Source organism: Lutjanus erythropterus, chromosome 16, assembly GCF_056507025.1.
Source record: "Lutjanus erythropterus isolate fLutEry1 chromosome 16, fLutEry1.hap2, whole genome shotgun sequence".
In the NCBI taxonomy this organism is placed as follows: domain Eukaryota; kingdom Metazoa; phylum Chordata; class Actinopteri; order Lutjaniformes; family Lutjanidae; genus Lutjanus; species Lutjanus erythropterus.
The window spans coordinates 28773751-28790901 of record NC_139332.1 but is presented as its reverse complement, the minus strand read 5'-3'; the positions used below and the strand labels follow the sequence as shown (position 1 = coordinate 28790901).

The 17151-nt window shown below is 39.2% G+C and overlaps 1 protein-coding gene across 3 annotated transcripts in view; it reads left to right on the top strand.

Annotated features, from left to right (window-relative positions):
* slc45a4a (solute carrier family 45 member 4a) overlaps nt 1-17151 on the top strand; it is an 81047-nt gene that overhangs the window by 50114 nt on the left and 13782 nt on the right. For all 3 annotated transcript variants that reach the window (XM_084739133.1, XM_084739135.1, XM_084739136.1), the window contains exon 4: nt 16270-16458. In XM_084739133.1, coding sequence (XP_084595259.1) covers nt 16270-16458 — 189 coding nt within the window. The remainder of the gene's footprint in view (nt 1-16269; nt 16459-17151) is intronic.

Sequence of the window (17151 nt, the reverse complement as noted above, 5' to 3'; positions counted from 1 at the left end):
CTATAAGACCTAAACAAACAAGGACATCAGAGAGAAGACTGGATATTTCAACATATCCTACATTATTCCTAATGTCTGCAACCAGCTGGGATTCTCCTTGAAATAATTTGAAACAAGCCAGTGTTTACATTTATCCAGTCAATGTTGCAGTGAGGAGCCAATTATCCAGTTTAAAAGGAGCAGGAGGAGATTTTTCTATAGAAAGGTTGCTTTTTAAGTTATATTTTGTGGCTCTTACAGTGGAAACACCACTGCTTTTGCCCACAGGAACCTCCAAAACCAACAAAATATGAGAATTTGTGTAGTAGGTTTATTTAAAAAGGTAATTTTTGAAGTCTTAACTGCAAATGTAAGGATCACCTGCGCAAATGACTTTCAGTTGTCGTTCCGTAGTCATATTTTATGTATATGTTGCTGCATTAATAATAATAGTAACTTTATTTATATAGCACCTTTGAAAACTGAGTTTACAAAGTGCTTTGTTGGACAAAGCAAAAGAGCAGGATACCCCAGAGGCAAAAGCAACAGAAGGCCAACACAATAAAGCAAAACAGGAGCAGAAAAAACATTAAGTAACTAAAATTAAAGTGAAGCTAAGATACAAGCAAAAGACACTAAAACAGAGTAAAACAATACAAGACAGTACAAGAGATAAGAGCCAGAAAACTAGAAGAACATGACAATAAGAATAAATGAAAATAGAGGGAGGAGATTACAGAAACAGTACATGATGTTGTCTAGTCAATATTAATAAAAGATGTCACTGATTCTACATTATACTGTGGAAAAGGGAGGTAATGCACATGTAAATCCTAGAAATCCCAAATCAGAAAATATCGGAAAGTTGCCTCTTTTTCTTTTTGTGTCAAACACTGCATGTAGTCGCTCCTCTTCCTCAGTATGAGTTGTCTACGTCTGTGCTCAAACACTTATTAACAGGTTAGTTAATAATGTTACTGAGTAAATAACGTGTGGCTGCAGATCAAAGTGGATCAGAAAAGAATCTTTGTGAAAATACGGCCCTACCACAAAACACCGGTTTTTAGGATGGAGTTTGGTTAAACAGTCTCTTTGCTTCAAAGCTCACGTAGAGCAGAGGGTATTTTAATGTTAATAATTCACATAAATTGAGCCAACCTTCCCTCTAATAGTGAACCTTTTGTTCAGAATAAAGTATGAGTGGAAATGGAGCTAAAACTGACCTGTTTTCTGCTTCTCTTGGCTCTTAGTGACAGGTCATGTAATAAGCTCAAACTGTAATCAAAATAGAGATGCCACTGCACCCCCCTTCAAATGATAATGAGATCTGCACCCTTGTTCTGCAGCTGCAAAAATTTAAAGTTTTACCATGTGAAAATATTATTTTTTTTAGTGATATGATAGAGAAGAGATAGGATGGGTTAAATGCAGAGACTGAATCTGACTGAATAATTGTATATGTCACGACAAACCTTTGTTTTCTCATTATGAGTTTAAAGGAAACATCCTTAATTGTAGCTATGAGTATAACCAACCAAACTCACATTTCTGCCATTTTAAATTCACACCTGAACGCACCACGATGAGGAGGATTTTTTTGCTGACCTTGTGTCTTTGTGGTTACGTAAGACCGCTGAGTGATTGCTGCTGATTGGCTTTATTGATCGCTTCTTTGGTAGTGAAAGGGCAGCCGGTGATGCTGGTTGGAGCTTCCTGCGTGTGATAGGTCAGCCACAGTCAGAGGCCCGCCTCCCCCCTGTCAGTCACATATGGTCGCATATTGATGTAGCGTGATATAGGCAAATTATACAGGCTTTAAAACAGAGCTGAATAAATAAATTTGGATGATTTGTGAGTTCACCAGATTTTAATTTTCTGTCTCTGTCTCCGTCTCTCCCTCTGTCTCTCTCTCTCAGTAGGAGGTAGCCACTTTACTGCAGTGGTGTTACATAACATAACTCTGCTGACTGGAAGCAGCTGTATGTGTGTGTGTGTGCGCATACATGCAGGCTTCATGCAATTTTAATGCCACCTCTCACATAGAGAGGACGGTTGGTGGGGGATTTTTTTTTTACCCCTATGCACACACCCACTCTCACACACGTTTAGCGGATAACAACCAGCACTGTTTTGTGTTAAATGAGCTGAATAGACGACTCTAAAACCAGTTTCCACTCAATGTAAAGCAGGGCTGTGTGTGTGTGTGTGTGTCCTCTAAAGGCTGACATTGACAATGAGAGGATACACACGCAATTTAATATTTCATAACAACAATTGCATCTATACAGCGACCTTTAAAACAAAGTTCTACAGTACAGAAAAGAACGGTGCATTAAAGAATCAGGGGCGGCTCTAGAGGGGTAGCATTGGGTGGTAGCTGCCCCAGCTTTAGACAGTCTAATAAAAAAAAATATACACAATAAATTATGTCTTTTTGGAAATTTACAAGAGCAAAATTCCAGTGCCCGAGTGCAAGTAAATGCAGCAAAAGTTGTCGCTCTCCGAGGTTTCAATTTCACTCGGCTCCACAGGCCGTCTGTGCAGCAGGCAACTTCTCATCTTCCTAGGGGTGTCAAATTGAATGCATTAATTTAGATTAATTTTAAAAGTAATATGATAAAAAGCATACATTAACACATATAATTCAAAGATGTGTTCTGGCCACATGTTAGACTAAATGATGGGCTTATGCTCAGTGGAAAAAGACTTGTATTTGGAAAAATGTTTGAAGATTTGGAAAGAAAACAGTTTAAGTTCATATGGCACAATCGCATTTGTGAGTTAAAATATTCTCATTTGGGAGCTTTTCCTTGCAAATTTTGATATGAAAAATAGAAAGAAAATAGAAAGATATTACTAATTGCATGCAAATGGTAGATTTGCCTTTGCTTTTGCGCAGAAAAAGGCAGGTTCATCAACACGATGGTGAGGACTGAGTTGAGGTTAGGAAAAAGAATAAATAGATGTAAAGTGCTGTGTGCTGAGGTAGTAGGCTGACCTCAGAAAGTACCTGCCCTTAATGATATATTATTATTAGCAAGTGCTTCTGCTTTTCTTCTTAAATAAAATAAAATAAAAGTATTGAGCCATGAATTTTCTTTGGCAACAAATGTTTGAATTACATGAGCACAACTGGAGAACAAAAACAATGGTACAGTAATGAGACTGTTTTTAAATTGTGATATTATGTTATTCAGTATATTGTTGCATCTCAACAGTATTTACTTTCTTGAGATTTTTTTTAGTACTTTTCTCCTCTCTGCTTTGATTTGATTAGCAGTTAGTCGTCACCAGCGGAGCCACATGCAGCCATACATCACTCAGTGTTTCAGTCTGTACTCGGCGCTCTGTTCACGATGACCTTGGCCGTGCAGCTCGCATACCTCACCGCTGCATTTGCTTGACTGTGCGTGTGTGTGTGTGTGTGCGCGGGTACTGTTTCTGCATGTTGTGTGATTGATGTCCTCGCCATCTCTCGCTGCTGGGAAGCACAATGACTCACTCCTTTTCTCTTTCCCTCTTTTCTTTCCTCTGCCTTCTTCCACTCTGCAGTCCTTGACAGCGTGAATGAAGTTAGCAGGTAGCACGAGCTGTCACCTTGTTTTATTCGCCGTTATCTCAGCGATGTTTGGGTCGCTATGGTTTCACAAATATCTGCAGGGATGTTATGTGTTTGGTAGAAACATTTACAGCGCCTATAAAATGTTATCACCCTCCATGAACTTGAACTAATGTTTTATTGTTTTACAGCTTTGAATCCCAGTGAATTAATGAAGCTTTCTTTTACACGGTTCATTAAAAATAAATGTCTAAATTGACTTAAATTAGGCACAGAAATAAAAAACAGAAGAATCATCTGCATGGGTTAATCATCTGTTAATAATATTATTATCATTTCATCACTAGAATGTCAGTAAATATCATCCTTCAGGTCTTTAAACTGCTTGTTTCGTCTGACCAACAAACCCCAGATATTCACTAGTGGGCGGCAGTAACTCGGTCTGTAAAGAGTTGACCTGGGGCCTGGAGGGTAGCAGGATCAAATCCAGCTCGGACCAAATAGTACGGAGTGGACTGGTCGCTGGAGAGGTGCCAGTTCGCCCCCTGGAAGAAAGATTGTTTTGGTGTGAGTTGCAGAGTTTTGGAAATAGAAGCTGCCTTGGCTGCGATACTGTGGAACGAAATGGCACTCGAGAAAATCCACAGACCTTGTTGTGAGCAGTTTTGTGTAGGAACTACTTCCTGTCTGCTGCAGAATCTACTTTCTTGCAGAAAAAAAAGTAGTTCCTACATGAAACTGCTCACAAAGAATAAAAAAGTTAATAATCCAAACTCCTGCTTTGTATGCAAATATTGCTGATGTAAATTGTCCTTTTTGTAAGAGGAGGAGGAAGATACCGAATGTGATCTAGTTTATCTGCAGAGACAAAGTTGGCCTGAAGCTACTGTTGGCATAAAACCCACAACCAGACGCTTATCAATAATAAAATATTGGTGTTAATATTTCAAATCTGCTCCCCAACTCCATCTGTCGTATTTCTTTCCTCCTCTCTGAAAACTACACCTGACTCAGTTCACATGTTTTGTTTATTCAAAAACACCTGCTTCCTCCTCTCCTTTCCTTTCCTTTCCTTTCCTCTCCTCGTGCTCTCTGTCTGTCATTCTCTCGCTCTCACCCTCCTTCCTTCCTGCCCACTTTCTCCCTTCACGACCTCTGGCCCACTCTCACTTTCACACCATTTCTCTGGCTCTTTTCGGGGGACGCTTGTCATTTTTCTTGCGGTTTTCTCACGCCGGCGCAGGATATGAAAGGATTGTTTTTTTTGTGTATGTGAGAATGGGAACGGAGAGGAGAGGTGAGGGGGGACGGAGGAGAGAGTGAGGTGGATGTTTGCTGGTTCTTTAAGGAAAAGTTGGATTGTTTGATTTCAGTTTGGAGTAAATAGCAGCTGGAAGGAGATATCAGAGTTTTGTTTGCTCGCTCTCAGCTCATTGTGTGAGAGAGAGAGGAGGAGTGAGGTCTGACAGAGGGATGGAGAGGTGTGGACGTGAGGATAGAAACGTTTTGTTTACTGCATAGAAACATAACATTGGTCATGAGAGGTGAAGTAAAAAGTGTAGTAATCCAAACCTTTACTCAAGTAAAAGTACTAAATAAATACCACAGTAAGGAAAAGTAAGTAAAAGTAAAAGTATGTACGTATAATCAGAAAAAAAGAGAAAATATTAAAGTAAAGTACTGAGTGCAGAAAAATGAACCCTTAACTGGTGGACTATGATGTATTATACAACTTACGTCATTATTACACATGAATTAAAAGTACAGTGTGTAAGATTTACAGGGATTTATTGGTAGAATATGGCAGAAAGCAATATCCATTAGTGTAAAATCACCTGAAAATGAGAATTGTTGTGTTTTTGTTACCTGAGAATGAGCTATTAATATATACGGAGGACACAGGTCCTTTTCCCTATTAATTGATTGATTATTTGGTTTGTAAAATTTCAGAAAATGGTAAGAAATGCCATCACAAATACCTGCTGACCCCGTCATAATGCTTGTTGTGTCCAACACGTGAGAAGCTGTAACCATGAAATGTTTTCTGCATGAAAAAAATGCCAAATGTATCAGAGTTCTGGTCAGTTAATCGACTAATCATTTGCAGTATATCTGAAGATTGTCATGGGTTGCACGCACAAATCTTAAAAAAGTCAAGTCCAGAAAAGTACAATTACCCTATAGAATTAAATGTAATGAAGTAGAAGTAGTAGCATGAAAAGAAAAGATGAAGAAGTACCTCAAACGACATATTTTTCCACCAGCCTGTAGTGCTATTTATCCATCTATTTTTTTTTTTTTTTTTGGTCTGAGTTGCAGATTTTTGGCGATGTCTGCTGTCTCTCCAGTATAATGGGACTAAATGGCTTGTGGTGCTAAGAGCAACAACAAAATACATTCTAAAAAAATCAAAACCGGCATCTCTTCCCAAAAATCATGACCCAGTTACTGAAGATAATCCACAGACCTTGTTGTGGGCAGTTTCATGTTGGAACTATTTTCTTTCTGGTAGAAGAGAAAGCGGTTCTGGTTGGTTCTAAAGTAGTTTCAGTTTGTACAGTAAGAAAAAAGTAGAAGGAAGAAAATGAAAGGATCAGATCGGTAATATTCTGTATTTTTCTTACTGGCAGTGAAAAGACTAAAACCAACAATGTGTTAGTCCGTCTCACCCCGTTTGCGGCACTCAGCTGTGACTCTTCTTTGTTCCTACTGAAGCTGTAAATCTTCATCTCACCTATGTGACCGTTCATTTAAAAAAGGTTTATTACCTCCTTAAAATAGTGCAGTATTAGGGAACTATTGTCAGCAGTGGAATAATACCCATTCAGTGTGGAAATATTAATGGCAGCAGGGCGGTCTGGGATTGACTGAAAATAAAGTGTTCCTGTACAAGGTAATAAATGAACGTGTCACCCGGTGCAAAACTGTGACTCATAGATGTGTTTTTAATAGTTTTTGACAACAATGGAGCTCCAGGGCACAGAGGAACAAGCTATATACGGCTTCTGATACACAGACAGAACTTGTTAGAAGGATCAATTCATTGTTGGTTTTTGGTCTTTTCATGAGAGCGAGTGAATATTCCCCGCCTTAATCTTTAAAGTTTTAATTAAAAAAAAAAAAAAAAGCTTCCGAGCGCCCTGCATTTTTTGCATTAATCCTAGTTTCCTCCACGTTTGAGCACATTAACTGAAAAAAAAAATTTATGAGTTCCAATAAAAAAAAATAAGAATAGGTTCTGACTTCTTACAGATTAAAATCTGATGCAGCTTCACACGTAATTATCATTTCTGCACAGACGACAGGAAACCGCCACGCCACAGACATCACTGGATAAACTTGCACGCCTTTTTATTTCACTCTTAAAGGGACAGTTAGGATTATTTGAAGCTGGATTATAGGAGGAATTTATCCATAGTCAGTGTTTTATGATTTGATGTTTGATGCTGATGCTTCACCTCGCTGCCAGACAAACTTTTCCGACATATATAACCAACCAAACTCCATTGTAAAAATCAGTAATTTTGGCTTGCAGAATACGGACGTTGCTGGTCTACTTCCGCCTGGATATGTTAGTTATTTTGTGTTATTGTGTGACTTCTGTGTTTTAAAATGTTAGTTTGGATTCACCGAAGTCACACGATAACACAAATAGATTAACAGGTCAAGGCAGCGGTAGACCAGAAACTGCTGTGTGCTGGAGGGCAAAATCATTGATTTTGTCAATTGAGTTTGGTTGGTTTGGAGAAAACGCTGTTTGGTTGATTTAATGGTGGTTTCTCATTATAAAAGGCTGTCTGATGGCAAGGTAAAGCAGTGAAAATATTCAAAATTTAGCTTCCCTTACATGGATATACGTTTTTTTAGGTTTGCCTTTTTTTTAGGTGGCCACAATATATTTTTCTGTTGATCCACAGCAGTACATTGCTTAGCTTAATACATCAGTACTCCTGCTGCTCCTACAAACAGGGTGCATATACATAATAATATCCTGATGATGGATAATAACCACATACAAGCCCACTTCAAAGGAATCTGAACTATCCCTTTAAAGATTAAAGTTGGCATTAATGTTCAGAGGGCAGCGGAATATCTGTTTGTTTTTATTTGCAGCAGAATACAGAGGGCACTTTCTGCAATGTTGGAAATATTTTTATCCGAGCATCATGATGCTTCGGGAAAGACTGTCAAAACAAATCGTAGAAGTGCTAAAACACACATAGTGTAATTGTTGTTCAGGATTTCCTGAAAACAAAGAGAGGACTGTAGTGAAATCGTCGGCGTCACGATTCATAGTATTCAGCTCAGGCTTCTCTTTGAAGAAGGAAACAGTGGGCATCATTTGTTTGAAATAGTTCTAAAAAATTAAAGTCTGCGGGTTGAAAACAGGAAAAAAAGCTCAAGTAATAGATGTGTTGTGTTTTATTATTTTTCACTTTTCTTTCTTTTTTTTCCTTTTTTTTTTGCGCAGTGAGACTCAAACAAGCTGTGTCCAATCCAAAATGTGTCCAGAAAACAGCTGGGGCTACAAAGTTTTAGTGTCAGTGTGTTTTTCTGAGTGCAGGCCCGACGCGGAGAAACACACTCAACGTCTAGTGGTGATGAATGGGCAGTCTGTACTCCAACAGTCACACATTCAGCTCCATATTTAGTGTGTGTGTGTGTGTGTGTGTGTGTGTGTGTGTGTGTGTGTGTGTGTGTGTGTGTGTGTGTGTGTGTAGGAAATGTGCATAGTAAAATGAGCACTTTGATGATAGATGGAGCAGATTGTACATTTTTCTTTCCCACGATCAATCAGCTGCACCGCCTGCGCCGGCCCGATGATATGAACTTTTTCTGTCTGTCTCTCCATCCTTCCGGCTTTCTCCCACCTCCCTCCTGTCTCCTCCTCCTCCTCCTCCTCCTCCTCCTCCTCCTCCTCCTCCTCTTCTCTTACCTTATCCTCTTTCTTTCTCCCTGTCCTCCCTTTTCTTGAATTTCTTTGATCTTAATCCTTTCTCACACTCCTTCTCTCTTTGTTTCCTCCCTCGCTCCACTCATTTCTTTTTCTCTCTTTCTGAAAATACTTCCTGCGTTTCTGTTCTCTCAGTATTGTTCCTCGTGTGTGTGTGTGTGTGTTTGTACCTACAGTGCTAGAAGAGTGTGTGGGAACTCAGCTGTGTGTGTTTTGTTTTGGTAGGTGAGTCTCTGTGTGTGTGTGGGAACAGAGACATGTCTTTATTTACTAGGTGTTGACTGTGTTTTTCTGAATTATTAGCGTGTGTGTGTGTGTGTGTGTGTGTGTGTGTGTGTGTGTGTGTGTGTGTGTGTGTGCGTGTGTGTGCGTGTGTGTGTGTGTGTGCGTGTGTGTGTGTGTGGAAGGGAACTGTTTACTAGACACAGTTTTCCTGTTTTCATGTTGACAAACCTACAGACAGACAGATTCCTATCTGCTGCTCTGTCGCCTCCTTTATTCCTTTATGTCTGTGCTGCTGTTTGAGCTCTAACAGGTATTGTTGTGTGTCTGTGGGCTCTGCACTTTTATAAAAGAAGGGTTCTGAAAGGGTTCTGTCTGAAGGGCTGAGGTTCTACCCAGAACCGTTTTCTTCTGAAGAACCACTTTTTGAAAAAAGGTTTAAACTCTTAAAATATAAAACGTTTCTCGGTGGAACTCACTTGATGGGTTCTACATGAAAACGTGGATATTATCGGGTTCTCGGTGGAACCTTCTCAGTGGTTTCTAGATTAAACCCTTGGAATACAAAAGGGTTCTCATTAGAACCCCAAAGGTGGGTTCCTAATGAAACCCTTGGAATATAAAAGTGTTCTCTATAGAACTCCTTGAATGGGTTCTACATGAAAACCTGGAAACAGGGTTCTTGGGACAATGCTCTTGGTGGGTTCTAGATTAAACCCTTGGAATATATTGGGTTCTAGGTAGAACTCTCTGAAAGGGTTCCAAGTGGAACCTTTATAAAAGGTTCTACCAGGAACCAAAAAGAGTTATAGTCCTATGGGGAGAAAACCCTAAAAGTTTTATTACTAAGAGTGTATGTGTCTATGCTAGTGTCTTATTTTGGCAGGTATGTTCACATGTAGGCTGTGTGTGTGTGTGTGTGTGTGTGTGTGTGTGTGTGTGTGTGTGTGTGTGCGCGTGCGTGTGTGCATGTGTGTGTGTGTGTGAGAAAGAGAAAGACAGAAAGGGGCAGAAACAAAGCTTTCCTTAGTTTGAACAAACCCCACAACAGGAAGCCCTCTGTGAATGACACAGCCATATTAGGAGCCAGGAAGTGAAGGTGATGGAGTCTCCGTGGTGACAGGGTTCCCAAGACCTGGTCACCACGGCGACAGGGGGTCAAGCCCTGTTTACGGCATGAGAAACACAAGAGGTCGACGGGAACAAGGCCTGTAAGGTTTCAACAAGTGACGCTTCAGTGGGATTCTGTGGTTTAAAGGGAAATGCCACTCAAAATCCTAAAAATAGTTCAAAGTCAGAGTGATGATCTCATAATAAATATCTCTGGTTGTAGAGCAGGGCTGGAATGATATGCTTATCTCCTTGATACTATCATGATACATGGGTGCCAATTCAATATTAAAAATTTTTTTCTGGTATTTTTTTTCTTTTAAACATTTGATATTGGGGAAAAATTGAATCCTACAGTCCAAAAGACTTTATATCATGAATTATATTTCCAAAAACTCTTGCGGCCCATACTAGAAGATGCTTTAAACACTTTATTAGAAGGCTGTCCTTACATTTATGCATATAATTGTTTACATAGGCAAAAAAAAAACGAGATTCATCCCAATCACATCCATCAAAATCTCTAGAGTGAACTAGTGCACACATACTGAAGCAACTGAGGCTCATTAGATGAGCAGAAAATTAATCAGCACCAGTTGTCTTAAGTCATTAATCATTTCAGTAATCTTTTGTTAAGCTGCTGAAAACTATAAATAATTAACTGATAGTAGCTTCTCTAAATCGAGGATTTGCTACTTTTCTTTCTTATGTAATAGAAAATTAAATCTCTTTTATGGACCGTGGAAGACATGACCATGACTTATATATATATATATATATATATATATATATATACATATATATATATATGAATCGTTATCGGACCAGGCAAAGGATTAATCGATTTTTTTTTAACCCAGCCTGAGTGTGCAGTGCACCTGATTCAAATGACTCGCGACAGCAGCAGCTGTTACAGTGATGACATTTGTCACAGTTTCTGTATGATCGCAGACCACAGTTCCTGACATAGAGAAACATGTGATTCATCATGAGCGGTGAAAACGTGAAAATTACCACGATTGCAGCAGGGGAGGTTTGCACATGACGCCAAACAAACAGCTCCTTCCCGAACTTCTGGAAAAGCCTGAAACGCTGACAAAAGCTCCATCAGCATCACGCTCAAGGACACCGACTGTGCCGAGTCATGAGAAATTTCCCTGAATTTACCAACCAAATGAGCTTTATGTCTCCGGCGCTGGTGGCCAAGAACCAGACAAACTCTTAATACTGGTGAGTCACACCTCAGACTGCATTCAGAAACCGATAATGGGTCTGTGCAGGAGGTGGGGACATTTCAGACGAGCTCCTGGTGATTAGATGCCATCATGGCACTCAGTTATCGATGTTTGTCTCATTAAGGGGGTCTGTTTGAGAAATATGAAAGTGCATTGTAAATTTATAAGAGCCCTAATGTCCTCAGAATCAGATTAGCTGCCTCTGCTCTCCGGCTTTCCCCCCCATCTTTCCATCTGTTTTGTTCACTGAGGAGTGAAATATCAGTGGGATTTTCCTCATATTGATCTGCAGCCACATCTCAACTGCCTCTCTTCCTCTGAGATTAATTTAGATTTAATTAAAAAAGTAAGAGGGGATTTTAGCTTTTACTTGGAATTACTTAAAGGGATAATTTTAGGAAGTTGCACTCTTACACAAAGAGTACCCTTTTATGTGTCTGTGGGTTTGCCTGTTTTTGTAATAATATCCTGGTTCTTGAGTGAGTTGCAGCTCGGATCAAAGGGAGAGAAATACACCTTCATCAGTGCTTAAAGGGATAGTTCAGATGATTTGAAGTGAGGGTATAGGAGGTACTGCTCTATAGTTTAGAGAAGCAGCAGGAGAATCGGCACAGGATCTGCAGCAAAGCATATTTTAGCCACCCAAAAAAAAAGCTTGCATAAAAAAGTCAGTATCACTTTAAGTGTACATTATATTTGGAGTATTTTCACTCTTTTCACTTGCAGCCAGACAACATTTTCTTACAGGAAACCAGCCGAATGTCGCTTTCTCCAAACCAGCCAAACTCCATTGACAAAATCTATAATTTTACTTCTCAGAACATGCCAGTTGCTGGTCTAATGCTGCCTTGGTCTGTTGTTTTGTTTGTGTTGCTGTGCGACTTCAGAATCCAAACTAACCTTTTGAAAGACAGAGGTCACGCAATAACACAAACAAACTAACAGATCGCAGGAGCGGTGAACCAACAACATCTGTGTCCTGTGAGATAAAGTTATTGCTTTTGTCAATGGAGTTTGGCATATTATGGCAGTTTCCTTTAGTTAAAAGATCTTTTACTGCCTATTCTTGTGGATTTTATATATATATCTGCTGCCATAAATGTATTGTGCACTGTTCATCAAAAGAAAAAAAAAAAAAAATTTGCAAAGTCATCCTGAAGTTGTCAGAAGGAGACTCCCCCACATTTTGGCACTGTACAGCGGTGAGGTTTCAGACACTGTTTGAAAACCCTGAAAAGTTCTTTGTTTGAAGCAGACTGACTTCTTAAGTTTGGAAAGTTTAAAGGTGTGTTTCCCAAACTTTAGGCAAAGTCATCAATCATTATTTGAGCCAACTTAGGCTGGCACACCTTCAAAATGCAAGCAGAGACATTATCAAGATTGGGACAGATTGCACGATTGGATATCAGCAGCGTGTCTCTCTCTCTTGTCTCTATATGGGACGGATAGTGTGGCGGCCAAATGGCACTTAATGTATTTGTCTTCTTCCTAAGTTAGCCGCATTAAGCGACAGTTTGACAGTGAGACGCTGATTAAGTTCTGATTTAATTATTTGAGATTCAGCTGACTTCACTTAGCTAAAAGACTGTCTGCCTCCTCCTCCTCCTCCTCCTCCTCCTCCTCCTCCTCCTCCTCCTCCTCCTCCTCCTCCTCCTCTTCATCGTCTTCCTCTCAGGAGCTCAGTGAAATCTTGGTTCTGCACGTAGTCTGATTTTATTTTGTTGTGGATAATGCGTGGGCACATGATGACTCAACTGATTTCCTTCTGTGATAACTGATTTTATTAAACACACTATGAGGATTCGGCTCTTTTGCAACAAACAATAGGAATGCCAAGAACATTATTTCCAGTTTGAGGATGAGTTACTGCGAGTTCAATGGGTACAAGAACAAATGAAAAAATATCTCAGAAAATCAGTAGCCTTGTGTAATGAGCGCTCAATTTCCTGTTGTGGGTTTTAAATTATTCTGGATAATTATGAAGGCTTTTGACTCTTACAAATGAAGGTAGTTGAGTTAAAAGTTTAATGAGCTGAGTGAATTTATAGTGGTATCATTGGCTCCATAAGGGGCCACCTAGATTATTAGTTTATGTTCAGTTCCAGATTTATTTATTTATTTAGGTATTTATTAGTTTGTTCTACAGTTACCCACTTAGTCTAGAGTGTCTGCTTTTTCCTTCTCAAAACCATCATATCAGCCTTTAAAAACCACTATCTGTTGGCCTTAACCCTGAATTATACCCGATCCATCCTGGTTAGTGTTTGCTGCTGAGAGAAACTGAAGGCAGACCGGTTGGGAAAGCAAATAAAGTTATTAAACTTACTTGACATTCTCCAACCTCCAGCGATTCCTGCTGCAGAGTTTCCCTCCACATGATGTATTTTTAGAAATTAGATTTCAGATTGAGTCTTCCAGGTTTTTACTTAAGCCACAACCCTTCCCATCTGCATGTACAATAATATGTGTCTTGAACCAAACCCTGCAGGACACCCGTCCTTAAGAAACCGGGTAGAATCAACACACGGAGCTCGTCAGGTGCAAACAGTTTAGACGAAAAGCAAACCCACTGAGTTTGCACAAAAAATAAGGTAAAGTGAGACGCCGGATGCTGTAGATTTGACTCTCAGCTTCGACAAACACAATCATTCATCCTCCCTTCTGTCAGTTAGTATCTCTGATAATCTCATCTGGTACATAGCAGTGCTGCAGCTAATTATTTTCATTATTGATTAATCTGCTGATTGTTTTCACGCTTAATTGAACTGCAAAATTGCTAAAAAATTTTTTAGAAATCCGTTATTTTGTCAAACCAACAGCCCAAAAACCTAAAGACTCTTCTTTCACAATCATTAGTGACTGAAAAAGCAGCAAATCCTCACATTTAAGAAGCTGGATTCAGCAAAGGTTTGCCATTTTTGCTTGAAAATATTTTTTTTCTAATTTACTGCAAAAATAGGGTCTTTCCAAACCGATGCATATAATATTTGTGAAACCCATGCGCACATTTTATTAGGTGATAATAGAAAAGTGCTGTAGGCTCAGGCTGTGTCTTTAGATATGTGTGTGTGTGTGTGTGTGTGGATGGATGTGTGTTTGTGTGTGTGTGTGTGTGTGTGTGTGTGTGTGTGTGTGTGTGTGTGTGTGTGTGTGTGTGTGGATGTGTGTGTGTGTGTGATTGATGGACTAAATATAATGTGAATGTACGTGTGTATATTTTAAGGGTGTGTGCATCCTGCAGTAAATGACTGAATTAATGAACGTCTGCTTCTGATGGTGACAGGTTTGTCCGATCGGTTTAGAGGGTGTTGTCTGATTTTATTCAAAGCTTTTGAAAAGCTGTGTACATTAAGTGTTTCCATTATGTCCCTGCATCCTGTGTGCGTCTGTTAATAAAGGTGCCGAAGTTATTATAAAGTTATTTTCCAGCGGCTCATCCTAAATTGAGACGCCGTCATTCAACAGGTGTGTGTGTTAATAATCCTCACCTGGTTTCCGACGGTGGAAAGTTAATACAGTAGAATATGTCCACAGTAATAAAGTCACATGTGCATAACAGTGTAGGTCAGACTCAAGTCCAGTTTAATTTAATACATTGATTTTCTTTTCATTTTAAAATGCAGGAAAAGAAAAAGAGCTTTTCTCTTCATCTGTTTTTGCTGTTAACCAGCATCACGTTCAGGTACTTTTTTTTTTTACGCTCCTGCTTTCAAGATCATGTTTTTAATGAGTCTATTGAAGCAGCAGTTGTCAAAGGACACAGGAGTTGATGTTGGCGGCCTTTGTGTGATAATCTGGGGTTGATGTTCACACAGAGATAAATCCTCCTGCTGCGCTCGGTTGCTGCGGCTTCTCCTCTTTACCTTTGTTTGGGTTTTAACATGCAGAGCTGAACAGGTCAGCCTCAGGTCGGTTCGTAGGTAACTAAGGCGACAACACAAACACAACGCTGTATACTTCACCTGCGACTACACTGTTGAATTAGGTAGCAATTAACTGATAATGCTGTTGTGTAATCACATTATAAGTTATGTGTCAAAACAGCACAATACTGTTAAAAAGAAGTCCTTCTGCACAGCCAGTCTCAAAGATCAGGTGCTGGTCAGCTGCAGGAACATCTCAGATAAAATCATCACCACACACTGAACTGATCACAGTAACTTCAGTTCAGTGTGCGGTGGATTTTAGCATCATCCTTAACATCACCATTACATCAGTTATTGCTGTTTTATTGCTCTTGTTTTCAAAGGGTGATATTTTAATTCAACTTAAGTTTCACTACATCTTAATGCAAATCACTGGTGGCTGCTGCCCATGGATTACAGATTTTAGCCATTTCTGGTGCAATAAATGTACCATGTGCAATGCAAATAAATAACAAAAATTATGTATATCCTATTTTGCATTATATGTTATCAGTGCATAACTCTAAGTCAGCATTGCTGCATTGTAAATCATGTGAGCTCTACTCTTCCCCCCATTTCTTAAGTATATTTTTAATTTTCCTGTATTGTGTTTCTTGTGAACAACTGCCTCTACGTGCAATTGTCCTTCATGGACAAATAGAATAAATAAATAAAATTATTTTTCACTTCTGGTAAGATAAGGGAAGATAATCCTTTATCATTCCCACAACAGGGAAATATTCAGTGTTACAGAAGCAAACTGGATGGCAAAATAGAAGGAAGCAGTAATAAAAAAACAAGCTATAAATAATGAACAAGGAAATACAAAAATAGGAAGAATATAAAAGAGAGAAGAAAAAAACAGGAAAATACATGCAATCTAAACAAGAAACAGACTAAACAGTAGAATTTACACCATAGCACATATGAAATGTTGATAATATACCTGAGTGACATACTGATATTTCACAGTTGCAGTTTTGCTGATGCATGACTCAACTGAATCAGCAGAACTGCCCTAAAATGCCCTTAGTCTTGTCTTAAAACTGATTCTAGTTGAAAGATATTCCAGTTTAATTAAAAGCAATCAAATAAAATTTGTCCTTCACTTCTACGATTAGGATGTTACTTGCACCCCCTGGTGGACGACAGAAAAACTTCTGTCAGATCTCTGTTTTTAAAAAAACAATCCTTCTCCATCTGTCTCAATGTGGTTGCAAATCCCTTAAATCCCACAGAGTTCCACCTGTCTCTCTCTCTACCTGTATATAACTCATATCTGTCTGTGTGTGTCTGTGTGTGCAGGTCTTCCAGAGCAGTACTACAGTCTGACGTGGTTCCTCAGTCCGGTCCTCGGCCTCCTGTTCACTCCTCTGATTGGCTCGGCCAGCGACCGCTGCACTCTGCGGTGGGGCAGGAGGAGGCCGTTCATCCTGGCTCTCTGTATAGGAACACTGATCGGAGTGGCTCTGTTTCTGAACGGATCGCTCATAGGTGAGTCTGTGTGTGTGCGTGTGTGTGTTAACTGTTAGTTGATGCCTCTTATCTGCGTCTCCTCAGCTGCACTTCATCACATCCACTTTACTGAATCACACTTGTGCAAAACATTAAATAAGTCTGTGGAAACGATCCAACAGAGCCTGTAAAACTTTAAAAAACAAACACAGAACGGATGTGTTATCTTATGAATGATCAGTATATTTCTGCTCTCTGGGCACATAATGAGCTGCAATAGTAATAACCTGGGATGGTAAGTATTTCATCTAAATGTGTTTAAAATACATATTTAAATTACTTTTGAGTATTTTTAAAAATGTAATTTGCTTGGCCAAAAAATAAGATGTAATTTGCTTGAAGATCTTGTATTTGTCTATTTAAAATACATCGAATATGTCATTTTATCCCCATGTTTAACTGTTAAACAAACAGTTTTTTGGATAAATGAAAGTGAATCTTGTGACATGCCCTGTCAGGTTCATTGGTGTTCTTTGTAAACTACAGTTTTACGTTTGTGTTCCTCATCATAGGCCGAGGAAAGAAGGTGCTTTGGTGTTTGGTGCAAACCTCCACTGAGATAAAAGTTATGTCATCAAACTATAATTAGATATTGCAGGTAAAGCAAACTTACTGAGCGACACTAAAATACAACAGAAGAAAAGAGCAACAGAACTGGAAAATATTTCTGGC